General features: G+C 48.6%; 1 protein-coding gene across 4 annotated transcripts in view; it reads left to right on the top strand.

The window, feature by feature from the left end:
- Positions 1-21,891, top strand: part of PRPF40B (pre-mRNA processing factor 40 homolog B) — a 35,646-nt gene extending 13,755 nt beyond the window's left edge. For 2 of the 4 annotated variants that reach the window (XM_061614855.1, XM_061614854.1), the window contains 16 exons: positions 848-950; positions 1,847-1,911; positions 2,214-2,378; positions 4,620-4,728; positions 4,949-5,099; positions 10,379-10,512; positions 10,828-10,942; positions 12,472-12,563; positions 13,507-13,623; positions 14,751-14,888; positions 15,856-15,951; positions 16,183-16,263; positions 17,142-17,244; positions 17,871-17,932; positions 21,408-21,536; positions 21,715-21,891. In XM_061614855.1, the coding sequence (XP_061470839.1) occupies positions 848-950; positions 1,847-1,911; positions 2,214-2,378; positions 4,620-4,728; positions 4,949-5,099; positions 10,379-10,512; positions 10,828-10,942; positions 12,472-12,563; positions 13,507-13,623; positions 14,751-14,888; positions 15,856-15,951; positions 16,183-16,263; positions 17,142-17,244; positions 17,871-17,932; positions 21,408-21,536; positions 21,715-21,807 (1,753 nt within the window). In that variant the 3' untranslated portion in view covers positions 21,808-21,891. Of the gene's footprint in view, positions 1-847; positions 951-1,846; positions 1,912-2,213; positions 2,379-4,619; positions 4,729-4,948; positions 5,100-10,378; positions 10,513-10,827; positions 10,943-12,471; positions 12,564-13,506; positions 13,624-14,750; positions 14,889-15,855; positions 15,952-16,182; positions 16,264-17,141; positions 17,245-17,870; positions 17,933-21,209; positions 21,301-21,407; positions 21,537-21,714 lie in introns of those variants that run through there. The other 2 variants (XM_061614858.1, XM_061614856.1) reach the window with 2 other exon arrangements.
- The last annotated feature ends 660 nt before the right edge of the window (positions 21,892-22,551 follow it).

Raw genomic sequence — 22,551 nt, 5'->3', positions numbered from 1 at the left:
TCATCGGGGAGACTGTTCCACAGTTCGGGGGCCACTACTGAAAAGGCCCTGGTTCTAGTCATCACCCTCCGAGCCTCTCGATGGGATGGTACTCGGAGGAGGGCCTTAGATGTTGAGCGTATGCCTTGGGGGGGGATCTCTGTAAGCAGCAAGTGGAAGGAGGAGGCCAGCCGGTTCCTGTCCCTCAGGGCACTGTGGCTCCCACTGTTTGGCAAGAGTTTGGGGGGTGGGGTGACAGGAGTAAAGGGAAGGGTGCAGCACTTTTGATATTAAAAGCATCTTTAATATCCTTTCTTCCTAATCCACAGAACCTTGCGTATAGAATCTGGGGATATCTATACCTCCGGTATGGTTGCGTACTGCATCCAGTATGGGAGGTGGGATGCCCTTGAATCCCAGTGGATGGGAATGACAAGTGGGGAGAGCGCTGCTGCGCCAAGGTCCTGCTTGGGGACTTCCCAGAGGAGGACAGGATGCTGGACTAGATGAGCCTTTAGTCCGACACAGCAGAGCTTCTTATGTTCTCTTTCACCCACCAAATATATGGCTTGCATGGCAGCTCAGGGTGCCCCGGAGGTAGAAGAGAAGGCCTGAGCTCCGAATCTTTGAGAAACTCTGGATTGAGCACTGGCATGTCCGTCGTTGAAGCTTGTGTCATGGAAGCTCCAGGAGACCCATTGTGCTCTGTTGAGATCTCTGCAAGATGCATCTCCCATTGTGGAGAACAGATCTTGGAACTTGCGCTCACAACCTCAAGGGCCACCCCGGCTGTTCTTTTCTCATTTCATTTCATTTCATTTTTTAAAAAGCATGCTCCATCTGACATCCTTGTTTTTTCCTGGGCCAGTTGTGATCCTGTCCGGAGAGACGAGGAAGATCGTGGCGCTGGCAACGCCTGGAGCAACAAGGAAGAAGCCAAGCAAGCTTTTAAGGAGCTGCTCAAAGACAAGGTATGGATAGGGGGCGGGCGGGCTGGAGGGCCAGATATTCCCTCTTGGGAAGAGTTTGTACAATCTCCTAAACTGTAGAAAAGTTTTCCCCCCGGACTGTATTGCTTTAAGCAGCCGGGGGGGGGGGGAGATTACATACATGAATGTTTCCCTGGGGGGGTGGAGAGGGGTAGGACTGTAGCTGAGTGGTGGAGCACAGGCTTTGCATGCCAAAGGACCCGGGTTCAGTCCCAGCATCTCCAGGTGGTCCTGAAAAAGATTCCTGTCTGAAAGCCACAATCAGCCTTTTCAGACCTAGACCCACCTTTAACCCAAACATGGATTTGGGAACCCATTTCCTCTTTTTGCTATATATTTTTATGATGATGGTGCTGCTGCTGCTGCTGCGACCCACCTTGGATCAGGCAGCAATCCAGTAATGTGTCTGGACCCACCAGTTGAAGGCCAGTAACATAGACAGCAGTGGGGTGGGCATGAAAGCAGTTTGGCTTTCTATGTTCCTGTGTCAACGCTGTGCTCTCCTTGCAGGGGGGAGGGGGTTCTTGTTTGTTGGTCGTTACCTGTAAAACAATGAAATAAAACATTGTTTTAAAATAAACGTTTTTTTTAAAAAAAAAAAACCTTGCGCATAGAAAAAGAGCACGTCAACTCTTTTCTCTAGCTTTCTTCAGACGGTGAGGCTTTTTTTTTTTCAGGGGCAGGAGGGGATTGGGGAGGGGGAGGAGAGCAAACATATAGCCTGGATTGGTATTGTCCAAGTGAAGGCTTTACCATTTGACTCTTCCGATTGGTTAAATTGGTCTTAGGACGAGGGATAAATGGGGTGGATCTGTGTGTTAGAGTTGGAAGGGAGGTGGTGCCATTTTGGCTGAAATGTTGCTGTCCCCTGGCTCCAGGGCGTCCCAGCAAGCGCATCGTGGGAGCAGGCCATGAAGCTCATCAGCAATGACCCGCGGTTCAGGTACGACCCTGAACTGATGCACCCTTCCTTCCCTGCCATGTCGATGTGACCCACCCCACCCCCACCAGCCCTGCACAGATAGGACCCCTGACTCTCCATTAGTTGTAGGAAAAAGGAAAAGTCAGGAGAAGTTCGAGCTAGATTTGGACTTGCCTAACCTGTTGTGTGGCTGGGAACTCCCTACTCTCCTTTGATGGCTCCGCTTTCTGCCCCCCACCCCACCCCGCCCCTTCTTCTCTCTTGCCATGGATGGGCATGACTCTGGAGCGCCATCCTTGACCCTTTTTTATATTGTCCTCCAGCGCTTTGCCCAAACTGAGTGAGAAGAAGCAGGCTTTCAATGCCTACAAGGCTCAACGGGACAAGGAGGAGAAGGAAGAGGCCCGGCTCCGGGCAAAGGAAGCCAAGGAGGAGCTGCAACGCTTCCTGGAACAGCACAACAAGATGAATTCCACCACCCGCTACAGGTAGAGGGTACCATAGGATCAGCCGGATTACTAGTGGCCTTGGGAATTGGGGTCCCTGGGAATCGGGATGCCTGGGTTCTGGTCTTTCCTGGCTGAGTGACGACCCTGTTGTGGAGGGAGAGGAGTCTAGTGCCATAGTTCTCTGAGCAGGAGGCATGGCTTTTTAAGGACGCAGTTAGGGCAGAGGCAAGTTTCTCCTTGACCCTTCCCAGCCTGTTTTGAGTGTGTCTTGATTGGCCTTAGAAAGAGAAGGTGGCATCCCATGACTGCCCAGTTGGTGGGAAGTATCAAGTTCAAGAGATTGTATTCCAGGCTCTGTGGCAGGGCCAGGCAGGGCCTGTGGGCCAATCAACCTACTTTAGACCAGGAGGGTGTGTTCTACAGCTCAGGGTCCCTGTGATCCATTGCTGGAGCTGAGAGGGCTTGAGTTGGGAACGCCAAGTATTCTGGAGCTTGAATTTCAAAGCAGAAGTACCTTCTGGTTGCTGTTGATGAAGGAAGAGAGAAAGCCAACTTCCCAGTGTTGATAGCAAGCCTAGCCAATCCAGAGGCTTTGTACTGCTGGCCAATCACAGGGGCCATTGTTGTATGCCCCTATTCCCTTTGGTGCCTGAAGAAGGCTGTGAGGCCTGGGCACGTACAGTCCGTGATGATTCACAAGGTTGCGTCCCAGCTCCAGTCTGCAAGATTCCTGTTTCAAGTTCCAGTGTCTCTGTCACTCTGTTAGGTCTGTTTTTTACAATTTCAGCAGGGGTGTTCTCGTGTTACGTTCAACAAGTGTGTACACTCTGACTCTGCATCCACAAATAGTTGCACTGTACACTCAACTATTCATAATGTAGCGTTCGTAGAATAATATAATTGGAAGGGACCTATAAGGCTATCAAGTCCAATTCCCTGCTGAATGCAGGAATTCACCTTGAAGCATACCTGACAGGTGGTTGTCCAGCTGCCTCTTGAGTGCCTCCAAGGTTGGAGTACAGTCTGTGTACCCGTGTACACAAGCAGTTGAGCTGTACAAATCAACAAGTGTATCCTTTTCCACACAAACAATTGTACTTCTAAACAGAGCTTGTAGATGTGCTCAGTGTCGCTAGTTAAAAATAGAGAGAAGAGTCTAGCTTGGTTCTTATGGCTGTGGACACCCCAGTGGACCTCTGGGTGCCTCGTTTATAATAAATAATAATAATAATAAAATTTTATTTCTAGGCCGCCTATCTGGCCGAATTAACGGCCACTCTAGGCGGCGTACATAGACTAAAATATAACATAGAGTAAAATATAACATATAATACAAAACAACAATAAGTATACTCAATCCAAACCTACCCCCATCATACAAAAATTTAAACTAAATTAGACAGAGGTCTCGAATGCCTGCCTAAAAAACCATGTTTTCAGTTCTTGGCGGAAGCCTGTCAGGGAGGGGGCATGGCGGAGATCATAAGGCAGAGAGTTCCAGAGGGCGGGGGCCACAATTGAAAATGCCCTCTCTCTGGTCCGCACCAGCTTAGCTGTTTTGACTGGTGGGACCGAGAGAAGGTCTTGGGAGGCTGATCTCGTTTGGCGGCCTATCTGGTGATGCTGAAGGCGTTTCTTTAGATAAACTGGACCAAAACCATGTAGGGCTTTAAAGGTTAAAACCAACACCTTGAATTGGGCCCGGTAAACAACTGGTAGCCAGTGCAGATCTTTAAGTACTGGAGTGATATGGTCTCGGCGGCGGCTGTTCTTGATCAGACATGCTGCCGCGTTCTGTACCAGCTGTAATTTCCGGACTGTCTTCAAGGGTAGCCCCACGTAGAGCGCATTACAGTAGTCTAAGCGAGAGGAGACCAGGGCATGTACCACCCGTGGGAGCAGATGGACAGGGAGGTAGGGTCGCAGCCTTTGTATCAAATGTAATTGATACCAAGCTGCCCGGCTCACCGCCACGACCTGAGCCTCCATGGACAGCTGGGAATCAAGAACAACACCGAGGCTGTGAACCTGGTCCTTCAGGGGCAATCTTACCCCATTCAACACCAGGTCAAAATCACCCAACTTCCTCCTATCTCCCACAAGCAGTACCTCGGTCTTGTCGGGATTCAGCTTCAGCCTGTTTTATGTATTATAGACCAATACATCTGCTGTCTCCACTCATCCTCCTGTTGTGCTGTTCCTCTCTTCTCTCTTGTGTCCCCTCAATCTCACTGGAGTGACATTATCCCCCAACTGCTTCCTTCCTTCCTTTCTTTCCAGGAAAGCTGAGCAGATGTTTGGAGAGCTGGAAGTATGGGCCATGGTGCCAGAGCGTGACCGCAAGGAGATCTACGATGACGTTCTCTTTTTCCTGGCCAAAAAAGAAAAGGTAAAAACAAGGGGTGTGAGCAAGGGGGGCAGCAGTGGGATCATTTGTGACAGAATCCAGACATTCTGTCTCCCAGCATTATCCCACTCACCTCCTGGTACTCAAGATGGATAAGGCAGCCCCTGCCACTCCCAGAGCTTGAGGGAAGGTAGGAACCCAGGAGTCCTGTGCTGCTGGGGATGGGTGCTGGACCCAATGCTGTCCCCTGCCACCCACCCAGGAGCACACCAAGCAGCTGCGTAAGAGGAACATCCAGGCTCTGAAGAGCATCCTGGACAGCATGAGCCGCGTCAGCTTCCAGACCACCTGGTCCGAGGCCCAGCAGTACCTGATGGACAACCCTAGCTTTGCTGAGGATGAAGACCTGCAAAGTGAGGCACCTTCCAACTATCTGTTCTCCCAGTTCCTTCTCTTCTCCCCCCGCCCATCCCAATGTGCAACCACTCCCCTCCCAGGTCAAAGTTTCAGAACCAGAGGAAGACTCAAGAGTCATCTTGTACAAAACAGTAAGCACACACATTACTCAGATCTGTATTGGATGAATGCATCCCAAGAATCTCGGCTTCTTACAAAATAGTAAGCAAAGTTTCTGGCCATTAAGGATGCAAAGACAGGCTTAAAATTGTATAGGCAGTGACTGGTGAAATTTAGCGAGCGAGATTGGGAAGAACTGAACAGCGAGGAGGGATTCTAGACATGCAAAAGAAAAATTCCTTTTCCACATGACTAGCCAAACAGGCTATGTTCTGCAGAATATATGAAGATTTGCATCATTTATGCAGATCCCAGAAATGAGCCTTTCTTGGGGCAGATTCTTCCTCCTGCCCCTTCAGTGCAGAATATTCACAGCTCTCCCGATCCATAATCAGCCCTGGACACTGTGCTGCACCCGTTACTGCTGCTACTGCTCATTTCTATAAGCCCTTTCAATTCAAAGTGTGCTCTGTTGCCTTTCTTATCCTTACAGTGCCCCCTGTGAAGTAGGTTTCTATTAAACCCATTTTGCAGATGGGGCATTGAGCCTGAGTGAATGTGACTTGCCCAGCTATCTTATGACCTGAACCCCAGGTCTTGTAGATCTGAGTCTACATTCAGGACTAAGCTCATAGCTTGCAAATGTGTAAAGCACCAGTATGTGTGACTGTAGTGGCCTTTCTCTGCTCTGTCACAGTGTGGTCTTCCTATAGCAGGAATTGTGGGTGCACTATGTAGCTGGGGAAATCTGATGCATGTGTCCAGAGAGAGTGTTTGGACCTTGGATGTTCTGAAAAAAGGGTGGTGCGCCTTCAAAGGCGCTCGCTCTCGCTGTCAACCAGCTGATAGGCGCTGAGAGGGAGTCTCTTAATGTCCATTTGCAGGCACCCACTGTATCCAGTTCCCTATCTCTGCTGTAACACACAGAGCATTTGAAAAAAAATGTGTTCCATCCACTAAATCTGATACCACCAGACACCCTCTTCACTCATCCCGTTTACATCCCCATTCTGCCCAAGCCCCCAAGTACACTACCACCTGCCCCTTTGCACATGGCCATGATTGCTAGGGTTGAGTCTGTTCTGCAGTTCCATAATCCCATTGCGCGAGCAAGCACAGAGACTGATTTGAGTGTCTCAGCTTTTGTTTAAAAGGACACACAAGTTTCTAGCCCTTAAGGCTTTGAAGAGGAAAGTGTGTGGACAATACCACATGAAATCTCAACAGGCACAGGATGGGGATGGGACTCGGTTTCTAGTGGACAGGTAAATGGGGCTTCAGTTCCTTCCGTGCTACTTGAGTGTGCCCAGCCACCACCGCCCCCGACAAGCAAAAGCAGGGAATATTTGGATAGTTAATCCTAATGAGTTAATATTTTTACAATGGTCAGTAGTATACTTTATTGCAAAGCCAAAGGCCATCGCATAACCAACACACAATCCATTTTAAAAGGATAAACACCAATAATACATATAAAACTAAAATTCCAATACGATCCATTTAAAATTAGCAAGACAATAAAACTTAATGGCCGGGGACCACACTTGGAATCAATTAAATGCTAAAAGGCCTGGTCTGTGCGAGAATAAAATAACCGCCCGGAGTCCTCTCAACGATCAATCCTGAATATGTTTTACACGGATTTTTTGGGCTGCCAGTGCAAAAAGGGACACCCTATGCGTTATAGAGGCGTCCATGTCTGACATCAGATAGTGTATTTTTTCATAGTCTAGAGCCAGGTGCGAGTGTGACAACAGCCCTGTCAAGTACTTTGCACGAGGGTGCGAATAAATGGAGCAGGTGAACAGATAATAAGATAGATCTTCTACCTCCGGAACTCCGCAAATGCAAAGTCCCATGGATGCCCATGGCATCCGAGAGTGGCGGGCATCCCTCACCGCGTTTGGCATGGTGTTAAAACGAAGCGCCGTGAATGCCAGCCTAAGGTTTACAGGGATAGGCTGGGCCAGGTATGATGCTCTGGCGTGATCGTGCTTAAAAACCCAGTACCATTTGGAGAATTTAGAATTAATTATAGTCAATCTATCTAAATAGGCACAGTGTCGATAAATTGCATCACGAATACTCATTTTGTTAGTTAAAGAGAAGAGGGCCTGTGGCAAGATGTGATAGAGTTGGTATAGACTATCAATTCATGTGTTCCACGACCCAGCACATGAGGCCTGGCCAAAACATAGATTGAGTATTAACTTGGCTGGTGCACCGTTTATAGATCTCCAGAAGTTAATAAGGGTATAGTGTATACAGGCTGTGAGCGGTGGAAGGCCCATCTCTGCTCGTAGCAGCACTGCTGGGGTGCCTGGAGGCAAAGACAGAAGTCTTCTCAGGAAGCTATTTTGTCTAACCTCTAAACTGGCAATATGGGTTTCTTCCCAGCCCCACACTGCCGCACCGTACGTGATCTGAGGGATAACCTTACTTTGAAAAATTTTTAGGGCGGGGTCAATTAAATTGCCACCTGCAGTGCGATAGAATCTAAGTATGGCCCCGCTTGTTCTTAGTGCTGACGCTTTGGTTCTTTCTATATGCTTTTTCCAAGAAAGGTTGTCTGAAAAATATATGCCCAGGTATTTGAAGACTCTGCATTGTTCAAGTTGGTAGCCGGCTATTGACCATTTATAGTTAAGGTGCCTTTTACCAAAGACCAATACCTTTGTCTTACCATAGTTGATCTGCAAATTTTCTTTAGCACAATAGTCATCAAGGCTCTGTAATAACCTCCTTAAACCATTGCGGGTGATAGAGAGTAAAATCATATCGTCCGCATATAGGAGTATAGAGATTTTCCTACTTCCAATGGAGGGAGGAAAGAAGGCTGGACCGGATAACGCAGGGACTATACCGTTCAGGTAAAGATTAAAAAGTAGGGGAGCCAAAAGACAACCCTGTTTTACTCCTTTATTTACAGCAATGGGATCTGTTAATGAGCCAGAAATTCCTACCCTTACTCGTGCATTAGTGTTGGAGTGGAGTTCTCTTAGCAAAAACAAGAGACGCCTATCAATATTTGAGTTAGCCAACTTAGTCCACAAAAGATTTCTATCTATGGAATCAAATGCTGCTGCCAGGTCAACAAATGCAATATATAAATGTTTAGTGGGCCCAGCAATGCATTGTTTAGCTAAGTAGTGAAGAGTCAGGCAGTGATCGATGGGGCTCATGCCTTTCCTAAACCCAGCTTGTTCCGGGAAAATAATTTGATTTTCGAGTTCCCAGTCCTCTAGCTTGTGTAAGAGATATTTACTGTAAAGCTTAGCGCCAATGTTTAGGAGGCTAATTGGACGGTAGTTCATAGGGTCCCGCTTGTCACTGTGTTTATAGATAGGAAGGACTATGCTCTGTCTCCAGCCTTCTGGGAGGACACTGGAACAATTAATTTGAGTAAATAACTTAGCCAAAACAGGGGCCCACCAGTCAGGAAAGTTTTTAAATAGTTCAGGGGGCATCATGTCCTCCCCTGGGGCTTTGCCAGTTCTTAGAGATGAAATAAGAGATTTAATTTGGATTGGCGTAACTGGGGGCCAATGGGGCATGTTCTTTACTTCAGTAATAGAGAGGGACTCGTTATTTACTGGGAGAGATGTATAAAGATTACTGAAATGGGAATGCCAGGCGGCGGCTGGTATTTGGCCTAATATTAAATGCCTGGTTGTACCCATGCCAGAAGCAACAAGGTCCCAAAACAGGCCCTCCTTTCTTTCAACCACCACCAAACCTAATTAACTTATATGCGGATCTCATGTTCACGTAGAGGTCATGGAAGTGGTTCTCTGGGTTTCTAGATGCCTGTCGGCATTAGGCCCTCAACTTTAATATTTTAAACTGTGCTTAATTTGCACTGTATACATAGGATACAGAATCTGGCTTTTCTTGGCCTGTACCATTTTCTTTAAAAAAAGAAGAAGGTTGTTTTGTTAATATAATGATAGGAAGCTATGCGTAAAGGAAGGGAGGCAGAATATATTATTTATTTATTTATTTTATTATTTCAATTTATATACCGCGCTTAGCGAAATAGCTCTCAGGGCGGTGAACAAACAAAATAAAATACAATATATCATAATAAAAATACAAAAACATATACAAACAAACCACGAAAAGCACAGCAAAAACAAAATAAATACTACAAAAATTAAAATACGGATTAAAAGATTTAAAAAGTTAAGAAGATTAAAATGCCTGGGAGCATAAAAAGGTCTTTACCTGGCGCCGAAAAGATGGAAGTGTAGGCGCCAGGCGTACCTTTTCGGGGAGGCTGTTCCACAACTCAGGGGCCACCACAGAAAAGGCCCTAGATCTCGTAACCACCCTCCGGGCTTCCCGATGGGTTGGTACCCGGAGGAGGGCCTTAGATTCTGAACGAAGTGAACGGGTAGGTTCATAGCGAGAGAGGCGTTCCACAAGGTATTGAGGTCCCACGCCATGTAAGGTGTGGTCAAAACCAGCACCTTGAATCTCGCCCGGAAGCAAATAGGAAGCCAGTGCAGACGCGCCAGGACAGGTGTTATATGCGAAGACCGACTGGTCCTCGTCAATAATCTGGCAGCTGCGTTCTGCACCAGCTGAAGCTTCCGAACTGTCTTCAAGGGCAGCCCTACGTAGAGCGCATTACAGTAATCCAATCTTGAAGTTACCAGAGCATGGACAACGGAGGCGAGGTCGTCCCTGTCCAGATAGGGGCGTAGTTGGGCTACCAGACGAAGATGGTAAAACGCATTCCATGCCACCGAGGCCACTTGGGCCTCGAGAGACAAGGAAGAGTCGAGAAGAACCCCCAAACTACGTACCTGTTCTTTCAGGGGGAGTATAACTCCACTGCTGCAAACAAAAATAATGCAATTATCACACCGACAAAAAAAGACTCTCAAATAGGGGGAAATCCTTTCGGTTTACCAGGGAAAACTTCTCATACCCATTGATGCCTAATCTATATCTATTATTAATGAATAAATAAAATAAAACAAAGGAAGACCCTGAGGTTTTAAAGTCTCATTCTTTTCCCAAAGCACCTCTTCTCAGCCAGATCCCCCGCCCGCAACCAGAGATGAGGGTAGACTCCCCTCCCTGTGGCCAGGCCTGTCCCCTGGCCGGCCCAGAGTAATGCCTTTTCTCTCCCAGCTGAGCTCGGGGCCCTTCCCACCTCTGCCTCTTTTAGACATGGACAAGGAGGATGCCTTAATCTGTTTTGAGGAGCACATCCGGACGCTGGAAAGGGAGGAGGAGGAGGAGCGTGAGCATGGCCGGCTACGAGAGAGACGCCAGCAGCGCAAGAACAGGGAAGCCTTCCAGGTATCTGCAGCCACGGCCTTGAGTTAGTGGCACAGGAAACCCTGAGCCGCCTTCTGTACCCCAATGGAATTGCAGTGCGCCCACCGCTCTGCTTTGACCTGAAAAGTATTCCTGATTTCCTAGGAGACCTTGGGGAGAGGTCTTAAAACAGACCCCCAGTATGAACGGTGTTTCGGATGCTTAGGGGGATGTGGAGGATTCTGGGCCTGCTTTGGGGCACGTGGGCCTCCCTGGCAGGGCCTGTGAATGGGGGAGGGGCTGACTCCCCGATCTCTCTCGCTCTATCGTAGAATAACCAGGCTGCTTCTTGCTCAGGCCTTCTTGGACGAGCTTCACGAAAGCGGGCGCCTGCACTCCATGTCCACATGGATGGAACTGTACCCCTCCCTCAGCACCGACAGACGTTTTGCCAACATGTTGGGCCAGCCTGGTAAGCAGATTATGGGCAGGAGTCCCCTTCTTCCCCCCCCCCCTTTTCATCAGTCATAGGCCTCGGGAGGAGGGGGACATTTGGGATGAATTTAAAGACAGAACAGAAAGCAGTAGGTATGAGTGCCAGCTGAGGCATGTAGTGGTTCCAGAGGGGGCGGGTAAATTTCTACATTGTGTTGTGTTCCTGGTAGTGAAGCCCTTGACAGCAGTTGAGTTGAGCTTAGTTGATGTGACAAGGTGTTCCAGCCAACCAACCAACCAACCAGGGATTGGGCTCGTGGGAGTTGTAGTTCAAAAAAGTAACTTTGCCAAGCTCTGGATTCATGTGGTGGTGATGAAATGCCTTGTGCTACCATGTTACTACAGTAAATTTGTTATTACTAGTTAATATACATTTACCATTTATGAAGGAGTCAGAGTCGGAGTCGGTACATTTCTACCGACTCCGACTCCACCCAAAATTGCTCCCGACTCCAGAACTCCAACTCCACAGCCCTGCGCTTAGGCCTGAATCAGGATTAATAGCTCTGAGCTTAGGGGCCATTGGCCTCACTCAAATCTTTAATACAAGTTCTTGTATCTTATTTCATTGTTTTTCAATCTTTTTGTTTGTTTAGGGAGATATTTTCCACATTGGCTTTTCTGCCAAGCAACCCCTGATGCCTAGATCGAACTCTAGATGTGTTATAGAGAATTCTGGAGCATGTTGTAGTACACCAGTGGAGAAACTGTGACTCTCCCAGATGTTGTTGGACTCCAACTCCCATCCGCCCCAGCCAGCATGGCCAGTGGTCAGGGATGATGGGAGATGTAGTCTAACAAATACTTGCCAGAGCCACAGGTTCCCTATCCCTGTTCTAGTGTCTCAGTTGATACAGGGTGTTTCACTTTCACCCTTGACTGAACTGAGAGAGCGCCAACTTTTTTTCCCCCATGGACTACTTAAAATTTGCTGTGCGTCTTGGCAGGCCACTTCAAGATTTTTCTTCTGTTGTAGCCATTGTAATGCTCTGTGATAAAGGGTGAATGATTTTTAATAGTATTTTTATTCCTTCTTTGATTTCTTATATATTGCATTTTATTGCATTTACAATTTGAATTCCATAGAATCCAAACTGTGATACAATAAAATAGAATATAAGAAATGAAAGACACAATAAAAATACAATTAAAATAAATACAAATATTTAATGTCATGGATATGCCATCTCCCATCTTCAACTGCAAACCCACAGACATGCCACCGCCCACTTGAATGAAGCCCGTGGACCACAGGCCACAGTTAGGGAACCCCTGCCATTGAACTTGCTTCATGCTCTCCTGCAGCCGCACATTACAGAGGAGCGGGGTAGTGGCGGACAATTGGTCTTCCAGGGCTTGTGGTCTGCTGTGTACTGATCTTCTCATTGATGGGCCTCTGATGAACTTCCAAGCAACCCTAAGACATTTTGAGACCTGCTGTCCTTCAAAGCCCTCTAGCTGAAGGCATGAGTAATGGGATGTGTTCCTCTACTCTTTTTCCCACAGGCTCCACCCCACTGGACCTGTTTAAGTTCTATGTGGAAGACCTGAAGGCCCGCTTCCATGATGAAAAGAAGATTATCAAGGACATCCTGAAGGTGTGGCCAGAGTGGGCATTGGAGGGGCACAGAGAGAACGAACCCCACACATCCTTTCTGTTCTACAGCTCCCTCCCCTGAACCCCAAGGGCGACACCTATCCTGTGCTGTTTCCCATGATTCCAGAAGTGGCTAGGCCTTCTCCCTGGGTGCAATAATATAGTCCTTTTTCCAGAACCTCATTCTCTCCGCAGTGAATCCATCGTGTCCTTTGAAATGCTGTTCTTTCCCCAAGCAGGAAAAAAAAAATCTGCCCTGTGTCTGTCAGTTTCACTCTGAAAAGTACATTGCCTGCTTTGTGTCAATTTTACTTTTTCTGTTTTTTTTTTTTGTAAAAAAAAGTAATTCTTAGGAGTGAAATTGACATGAAAACAGCCTCCTCCAGAGGGGGGAAAATCTACCAACAGATTCCCATGCTCCTAGTTCGGCATTTATCAAAAACAACTTGGAGTATGAATAGAATTGCAGGTGGCCACGTTGAGCTTTAATTTATTTATCTGGAAAGATTTATATACCGCTTGGTCAATAAAAACCTCTAAGCAATTTATATAAAACAATGTAAAATATTCATTAAAAATACCGATAATACAATTTATCCAAATCTACATAGAATCAGCATCCAGCATAGCTCAGCGACTTATTAGCAACCAAAATGTCACAAAACTACTGAGCACGCTTTCATCCAAAATTCTTCTTCAAGCTGAATGAGTATCAAGCAAAAAAATAAAGGTTATGGGGAGGGGAGAGAGAGAGAGATTTTGGCAGCCATGATCAGAAGAGCCAAGCCTGCCCAGTTTGTAACGGGTATATTTCAGGAGTGAGCAGGGGCTGGTTTTATATTCTGTGCCTTTGCTGTTCTACCATAGCTTGGAAGGAAATGGGAGGATTTCTAATCCTGTCCTTCTCTCCCCCTCCTGCCGCACCCCCAATCTCTCCTTGATAGGACCGGAGCTTCAGCGTGGAAGTAAATACAACCTTTGAGGACTTCGCCCATGTCATCAGTTTTGACAAACGTGCTGCCACTCTGGATGCTGGCAACATTAAGCTGACTTTCAACAGTGTGAGTAGGGAAGGGTTCTGCAGGGATGCCTCCAAATTGTCATTGGGAGAGATTCAAGTGCATACCGGGACTTTCGGTTTGTGCAATTAAAGTGGTTTAAAGGGCTCTGAGGCCCTAGCACAATCCTCTTTTAAAAACAATTTGTTTATGATTTGGAAAGTGACGGGGAAATGCATTGAAAAGGGCGGGATGCAGATGTGATTAACAAGAACACATGTAAACACCCCACAAGCAGATCAGGATGAATGCTCACTGTCATATAAGCTCTCAGCAAGTAAATTACCAATGCTTTATAAAGGCCAGACATAGTCTAACCTCCAGGGATGGGAAACTGTGGCACTTCCGATGTTGTTGGATTCTAACGCCCATCAGTCGCAGCCAACATGGCCAATGGTCAGGGATGATGGGAGTTGTAGTCCAATGACATCTGGAGGGCCACAGGTTAGCCACCCATGTGCTAGGCAGCAGGTTCAGGAAAGACAGTACGAAGTATTTCTTCACACAACGCATAACTAGCCCTTGGAGACATGAGATATGGCGACAGCCACTGGCTTTGATGGCTTTTTTAAAAGATTAGACAAATCCATTAAGGGATATGTCCTTCAAGGGCTATTAGCCATGAGAGTGTAAATGGTACCTCTGTGTACATAGGCAATGTATCTCTGATTGCCAAATGCTGGGGACAAAAGCCTGGGTCAGGCCATCACCTTCATGGCCCTGCGTGTGCGCTTCCCAGGAACGCACACTTGGCTATCTGCTTTTGGAAAGAGAATGCTGGACTAGATGGACGTTTGGACCTTTGTAAGGGCCATAGCTCAGTGGCAGAGCATCGGCCTTGCATGCAGAAGGTCTCGGGTTCAATCCCCGGCATCTCCAGGTAGGGCTGGGAAAGACTCCTGCCTGAAAATGTGGAGAGCCACTGCAAGTCAGTGCAGAAAATACTCAGCTAGATGGACCAGTGGTCTGATTCAGTATAAGGCAGCTCCCTGTGTCTGGCTCAATGCACAGAATAAGAGGGACCCCTAAGGGCCACTTGGGTCCTGTGATAGGAAGACCAGTGGAGGAGGAGCCCCTTTGGCAAGAAAACAGGAAAGCTGTGTCGTCATCTCTCTCTCTCCATCCCCCAGCTGCTGGAGAAGGCTGAGGCGCGGGAGCGGGAGCGGGAAAAGGAAGAAACCCGTAAGATGCGGCGCAAGGAGGCAGCATTCAAGAGCATGTTGCGCCAGGCAGCTCCGCCACTGGAACCTAGCACCGCCTGGGATGAGGTGAGGTCTTCTGGCCCCAGCGGCAGGAGCATCTCCAGCTGCCATCTCCAGAATGGTATAAAGAGGCCTCTAGAGAGGAAAATGGGGACATCACATCTGGGTGATCCTAGAGCAGTCAGAACGTCCGAGTAGCTCAGCTTTGGGATTTGTCTTTTGTTTGGTCGGTTTTTGGAGGGAGGGTTCTGTTTGCTTGCTTGCTTGTTTTGGAAGAGTGAGAAGCATCCTCCCTTGGAGGAGCCTACGCACTGCACTCCTGTGCGAGTCACTGATCTGGAGTGCCTCCTCACTGGAAGAAAGCAAGCTTAGCTATGACTTAGCACATTCCTTTCACGCAGAAGGTCCCAGTTTCGCTTCTCAGCATCTCCCGGTAGGGCTGGAAGAGGCTGTTGTCTGAAATCCTGGAGAACCATTTCCAGTCAGTGTAGGCAGTAGTGGACTAGATGGTCTGACTAAGGCAGCTTTTAAAGCCTAGAGCATTGACTTATGCACAGATGAATTAGGCAGCCTCCTTTTGAAGACAGATAATTCTCCTGCATCTGTTCATCAAGAGCAATCAAATGATTCAATCAAATCTAATGCACAGCGGAGTTATCCATCCTCAGCTGAGAATGATCGGGAGGCAAGAAAAACAGCAGTGAGCCATGCCAAGATGTAACAACCAGGCAGTTTTTCCTGAGGCTGGGCACTTAGCTCTCACAGGGAGTCTTATTTTTCATGCTTGCAGTGTGCCCTTTGGGAATGACTGCTCCCAAAGTCTAAAGCTGATTGATCCTCCCTTGAAATGTTTGTTGTCTTAATGCAGTTGATGCAAACACTTTAGTCACCTTGGGGGGGGGGGGAGTTAATTGCCACGAGGGCTCCTGCCATCAGTAGTAATGTAAAAACTTTTGTGTGATGCCCTAGAGCCTTGCGTGTCTTCCCAGAGGGTGGGTGGGATCCATGCCTCTCTTTTTGTCTTCCCTGTCAGGTCCGAGAGCGGTTTGTCAATAACACAGCCTTTGAGCAGATCACGCTGGAGTCAGAGAGGATCCGCCTCTTTCGTGAGTTCCTGCAACTCCTGGAGGTGAGCGTGGACTGAGTAGGAAGGCCAGGGTGGTTGAGCCTCAGTGGGAACTTCCACAGTGAGGATCTGCGGAGAGTGGGGTTGCCTGGAGACACAGTGGGGTGGAGAGATGGTGGGGAAAGGTTGCAGTCAGGAAGGCTGTACCAAAAAGGGGCCAGCTCTGGATTAACGCTGCAATCTGGATTAAATCCCTCCCCATATACGTACTCCTCCCCCCCCCTCTCCCCACAGACTGAGTGCCAGCATTTCCATGCCAAGGCCAAGAAGCATGCCAAGAAGCCCAAGAAGCATCATCGCAAACGCTCCGCTTCGGTGAGATCAGGAGATTGTGACAACAGGGAGGAAGGAGATGGGAGGGAGGCCTGCATCAGGGTAGTGGGACATCTTGGACAAAGGCAAATGGATGTCACAGAGGCCTTCTCCCCACCCACCCCTCTTCAAACCCTGCATTGTTGGCACTGTTGCAGAAAGGAGCGGAAGTCTTGGGAAAACCCAGTGGACTTCACATGCAGGCGAATGAGGTGGTAGAGTCCAGAGGTGGTAGAATGGACTGTACCGCTTCAGACTGTAGAGGTGGGAACCTTGGAAGGCACCCCCTATGTACACAATTTCCTGTAAATTTAATAAAAGAAACAGCAGAGGAGGAGCAGGCTGGCCTAAGACTTTTCCACAGATGTTCTGGATTTGCAGGAAGTTGTCTGTTCAAAATTGGTGACACACGCACACACAGCCCAAAGAGGTACAGTCCATTCAACCATGCTAGAATTCTGCCATTTCATTCTGCGGTGGGTCTAGATGAGATCCGTGTCCCCCCGACACACGTGCACCTTTGAGGGAAGACATCTGAAGTTTGCGCACAGTAAAATGGGTAACCACTGCCATGGCATTGCCTTGAAAACAGGCAGTGTGGAATGGCCTTCCGGGGTTTCCATGCATGTGCGTTGGGACTTACACGCAGGCTGGTGTTGTATAGGATAGATGGATCCTAATACTTTCTTCTAAGATCAGAGTCTGTCTGACGACCTGGCACAGAAGAGGAGTGAGTTAGCTGAAAACCTTCCTCCCTGCTTGATTTTTACTTGCAATGATTAGCCCTTGCGGTCTATTAATGGCAGGCCCTGTTTCCCAAGAACCAGCCCATTTTCCTTTTGGCAGTGGCTGCCGGCTGAGCCCAGATTTCTCTCCCTCAGGGCTCAGAGTCAGGCTCAGACCATCCCCACCGCGCAGCCAAGCGCAAGAAACGAAACCATTCAGAATCAGCTGGTTCAGGGCCGTCGTCTTCACCCGATTCAGGTAAGATCACCGTATTTTGAGGGGCTGAGTAGTCATTCCATGATGAGTTCAAACCCCATTGGTGAGGTGCTATTATATATGGCAGCTGGTGAGATTCCCTAGTGGGCAGCCTCTTGGGGGCCACGTGCCAGTGGTGGGTGGGGCAGGGCGGGTGACTCTTACCCCCGCGCAGTCAGCTGTAATTCCAGCCATGCAAAAGCCAGAGGTTTCTGCGTGAACATCTTTCCATCCAGGCAAGCAGAAGGCGTTATCCCCATTCGAGGACACGATCCAGCCAGTCAAAAGAACTGGAAGAGGATGTGGAGCAGGAGCAGTGAGGCGGTGTGGCCTGGGGAGAGTCCCTCGGGCCACATGGAGAGGTCTAGAGGGCCACATTTGGCCCCCAGGCCTGAAGTGCCCCACCTTTGTTCTATGGAACCCCATTTTATCGTGTCTGTGAGGCAACTTTGTCTTCCACGTGAAACTGGCCGCCCACTGAATCCTTACCCCGCTGTGTCTCTGCCTCTTCGGCATGGGCAGAGATCAGCAGAGACTTGCCCACAGGTGTGGCAGACTAAACTAGCCCTTTTGCATGCGCCCAGTGTGGAACAGCAGCACCCACGCTTTGGCTTCCCCTCTGCCCGCAGAGCACAGCACCAGGCGCTCCAAGAGGCAGAAGAAGAAAAGCAAGAAGAAGAGGCACAAATCGGTGAGTCCCCCAGGAGCAGGCAATGGCAGGGCATCGGTGAAACAGGTGGGTGAGGCAAGGCACGGCAAGCAGTATGCGCAAGGCTGGGCTTCTGCACAAAGTGGTGGCGGAGGAGGGTCCACTAGACAGGCAAGGCTGGGTGTGTTCCCTGCTCAACAGCTGGAATTCTAACGTGCATCAAACAAACCCTAAATCCAGTGCCAAGGAAAGGGGACTTCTGCGATCTGCATAACGTTGTCCCAGGGATGGGTGCCTGGTCTGAAGGCACAGGAAAGTAGGTCCATGCCTGGATAGGAGGCCACCAGGGAACTGCCACTTCCCTTATTGTGAGTCGAAGAAAGACAGGATGTCAATGTGATCAGGAACAGGAGAAGCTGCGTTATACTGAGTCAGCCCCATTGTTCCATCTAGCTCAGCGTAGTCTACACCGACTGGCAGCCGCTCTCCAGGGTTTCTCCCGGCCTTACCTGGAGACGCCATTGGGGCTTGAACCTGGGACCTGCATCCAAGGCAGACGCTCCGAGTAAAAGAACAATTAAGGAAGGGGGAGGCATGACAGCGGCCCTCACATATCTGAAAGGCTGTCATGCAGACTACGGAGCAGGCTTGTTCTCTCTGGGTCCGGAAGGCAGGAATAAAACCAGTAACAGGTGAAAGTTGCAAGGAAGCAGATTTCAGCTAAACACTTGGAGAAATTGCTTTATGGCACGTGCTGTTTGACCATGAAACAGACGGCCTCGGAAAGGGAAGAGCTCTCGTTCGCTGGAGGTATTTAAGGAGAGGTTGGACGGCCATCTGTCAGGGGTGCCATAGTTGCAAGGTTCAGGTCCTCAGCAGAGGGCTGAAGGAAATGACTTCCAAGGTCCTTCCAGCTGTGTGACTCTATAATATAAGTTAAGCAGATTTACCTCTTACTTGCATCATTTACTCTGTTCCTGTAAAGGCCCCTTTAACTTAAGAAATCCTGCTCACCAACCCCACCCCCAACTTCTGAGACTTTGAGAGAACATTTGAAGCATTTAAGGGTTTTTTTTAAAAAAAATGAAATTTCTCAGGATGCAGAATTGTGTACACAGTGCAAAATTCTATGGTATTATGGGTATCATCGAATTTTGCATTGTGTACACAATTCTGCATCCTGAGAATTCTATGGTATTATGGGTATCATCGAAGATCCTCCGTGGCGCAGAGTGGTAAGCGGCGGTAACGCAGCCGAAGCTCTGCTCACGGCCAGAGTTCGATTCCAACGGAAGGAGGAAGTCGAATCTCCGGTAAAAGGGGTCGAGGTCCACTCAGCCTTCCATCCATCCGTGGTCGGTAAAATGAGTACCCGGCATACGCTGGGGGTATGAAGAAAGGCCGGGGACGGAACTGGCAATCCTACCCCATATATACGGTTTGCCTATTAAGCATCGCAAGATGTCACCCTAAGAGTCGGAAATGACTCGCACTACAAGTGCAGGGACACCTTTACCTTTTTATGGGTATTATCACCCACATAATGTACACTATGAGGATTGGGAGCATTTGCATTAGGCAGAGGATAGAGGCCAGTTCACGCACCCGCATGTATCATTTGATGGCATGCAACTGAATGTGTGAACTGAGTCCATTGAAATGTATGGAGGGTGATGTACAAGTTCTGTCTGTGGGGTTGCACAGGAGCCATGGCATGTCCAGTCCCCACAGTAGGGTTCAGTGCACCCTGTTCACACATTCTGCTGCTGGTCACTCAGTTTGCAGGGATTGTATAGTAGAAAGAAATCAAGTGATGTACAGGCATGTGTGTGTGTGAGAATGAGACCCGTGCAACCGCAATGTCAGATGGTATGTAGGTGAGAGAGAAAGAATGCGCCCATACAGATCCATATGTGAGAAATCGTTTGATGCTACAGTCACACACTCATGTCTATACTTCGTCAGCTGTACATCGATTTATTTCTCTACACCTGATTCATGTCTGGTGAATGACCTGCTAGTTGAGTGTGTGAACTGATTCCACTAAAAGCATTTTCATTCGAGGTGATTATGAGCTGATGTCTAAGTTCTTTCTGTCTGTGAAACTGTTTTGAGTGTCTCAGAGATTGCCAGAAACTTCAGTGGGCTGCCTTTTTTCATGATGGGAGTTCTGTCTGTCATGTTATTTGGGGACAGAATTTTTCCCTAGGACAGTTGGCCTACATCTGTGTGCATTTGTTTTCCCATGGTTATATCATGTGCCCTTGGCTCATTAGTAAGAGCTATTTGGGCACCTATACCTGACTATTCTTTTGCTCACACCAGAGCCTGTAACATGGTGTGCCTTGCCCACACCTGCAGGCTATTCATGGCACCATGTAAACGGAATGATGTGTCTTCATCTGCAGTGGATTAGTGTGTGGAAGTGTTTTGCTTTGGAGGAGGGATTATATGACTTTCCATGCCCTTACGGTTGTGTGATCAGAAGCGTATGTGTGTTTTATGATGGCACAAGCACATAACATGGGGTTTAGTGCAGAAATCAGCATCCTGAGCATCTCCGTTTCTAGACCTTATGATACTCGAAGGCGTGAGGGCAAGACCTCATGAAATCTCAAACCAGAGGAGTTGCTGGATAAAAGTTCAATGACCAGTGGGTGGGGTTTCAGTATCTGTAGCTCTTTGTCCCTTCCCATGACTAAGACCCTTCTCTAGGTGTCCCCACCTTTAGAGGATGGACAAGTGGAGATGAGAGAACAGGGCCTCTTCTGTAGTTAACCTTCTGCTTTGTAACATTCTTTTCCTAGGGTTGTTCAGCTGGCACCCACTTTGATTAGCTGTAGGCAGCAGCCTAAAGCTCTTTTATTTGCCCAGATTTTTAATATTAGCATTTTTACTACTGCTGGTTTCATTGCTTGTGCTGCTCTTTTTGTTTGATTGTTTTTTTTAAAAAATTGTTCATATTTTCTGTTGTTATTGTCCGCCACTTTGGAAATTTTGTCACTGGAAGTACAAATTCTTTAAATCAAGGGTGGGGGAGCCTGTAGCTGCCTTGATGTCCCTGGACTCCAAATTCCCATCATCCCTGACCGTTGTGCCATGCTGGCTGTCGCTGATGGGAGCTGGAGTACAGCAGCATCCGGAGGGGTTAGGCCCTCCTGCTTTAAATAAATCAGGTGCTTTCATTTGGGTTCTGACCAGTCCAGCTGCAACCACACTGCATGGGAATCTAGCAGAAGTAGGTTAACTTGTGTCGAGAACACCAATCACAGGGTGATCGTTCTCGAAAAAAGGCACCCTCGTTTCTTTCTCGGTTCAGGCTCTTTGATCGTTTCAGCCGAGAGTCATCGCAACCTTGTCTGTGGCCTTCTTCTGTACTGCCTAGTCCGCTCTGGTTCGACCGTCTTCCTCCCCATGTCGGGCCGATGACCGCTAAGCTGGTTGGGCCACCGGCAGTCTCACTGGCTCCCTCCCAGGCCCTTTTGCCCTCGAGAGTTGCCAGCTGCTTCTTTTACAGAACAGCCCTGAAAGTGAAGCTGAGCACAAGAAGGAGCCGACCCGACCTGATGAGTGGGAGCAAGAGAAGGCACCTCCGCGACCTGAGGGAAGAGGCCACTCCCCTCCCCGGGGCAACAGGAGGGAGCGGGTGAGACTCCACGGGATCTGGAAGCCTCCAGGATGTTGGGTGGGGAGAGGCAAGAAGTATTTGGGTGGGGGGAGGAGAGGAGGAGGCAAAAGGAGTGGGGCTGGGGCTTGTGCAGAAACATTTAGAGGTGGGCAAAGGTGCTCCTGGAGTTCCTCACCTGCACTCCTTTCCCTGGCAGAGCGGCTGGGACACCTCGGAGAGCGAGGAGCTCAGTGAAGGGGAGCTGGAACGTCGGCGCCGGACTCTGCTGCAGCAACTGGGTGACCAGTAACCACCACTGCCTCTTTCGAGGCTCCCCTTTCACACGTCAGACCCAGTTTGGTCCTTGTTCCTGCGTATCGGCTGTGCCTTCCTTTGGCTGCGACAGCATCCAAGCCAAGTATGTGCACTGTTCTGACCCGCAACCTGCACATTCCCCCCCCCCTGCCACGCTGAAGACGCTTCTCAGTCGGGAGCGGGCCCTGCCCATTGGCGGGGACAAGCTCCATCGACTCCCCCTGTCTGCATAGAGCCACCAGGACGGGGAAGAGGGATTTGGATGTAACATCTTGATCTGGGCAGCTTCCCTAACATTCAGAACCAGCTCTGGAATCCAACCAGAAGAGGATTAGGGGAATAGGATAAGGGGCTCCTCCTCCCTGCATCAGTTGGCAGCCTAGCACAAGAACGAGTGGCACATCTTCTCGACGTTCACCCAGGGCCACACCTGCTGGGAGCCTCCTTGGCCTAGAACCAGAATGACAGGGACCAGCCTGTCTATTACAGCATCAGTCCTGCCTGGTCACTGTGGTTTGGAGACGGGGAATGGGGATGTACGTGCCTGTTTTTGAAGGTTTGTCTCGGTGACTGGATCCTTCTTCGTGGTTGCAGAATTCCTTGTGTGTTGAGGATTCAGTGGGATTTTTAAAACAATATTTATAATAAACCTGGACTAGAAGTATCATTCTTTTATTTTATGTATTATTTGATTTATATCCCGCACTTCCTGCTGTAGAAGATTGGTTTAAATTTGAGA

Source organism: Rhineura floridana, chromosome 3 (assembly GCF_030035675.1).
Source record: "Rhineura floridana isolate rRhiFlo1 chromosome 3, rRhiFlo1.hap2, whole genome shotgun sequence".
Taxonomy (NCBI): domain Eukaryota; kingdom Metazoa; phylum Chordata; class Lepidosauria; order Squamata; family Rhineuridae; genus Rhineura; species Rhineura floridana.
The sequence above is the reverse complement of the archived record's forward strand: the minus strand, read 5'-3'. Positions and strand labels throughout refer to the sequence as shown.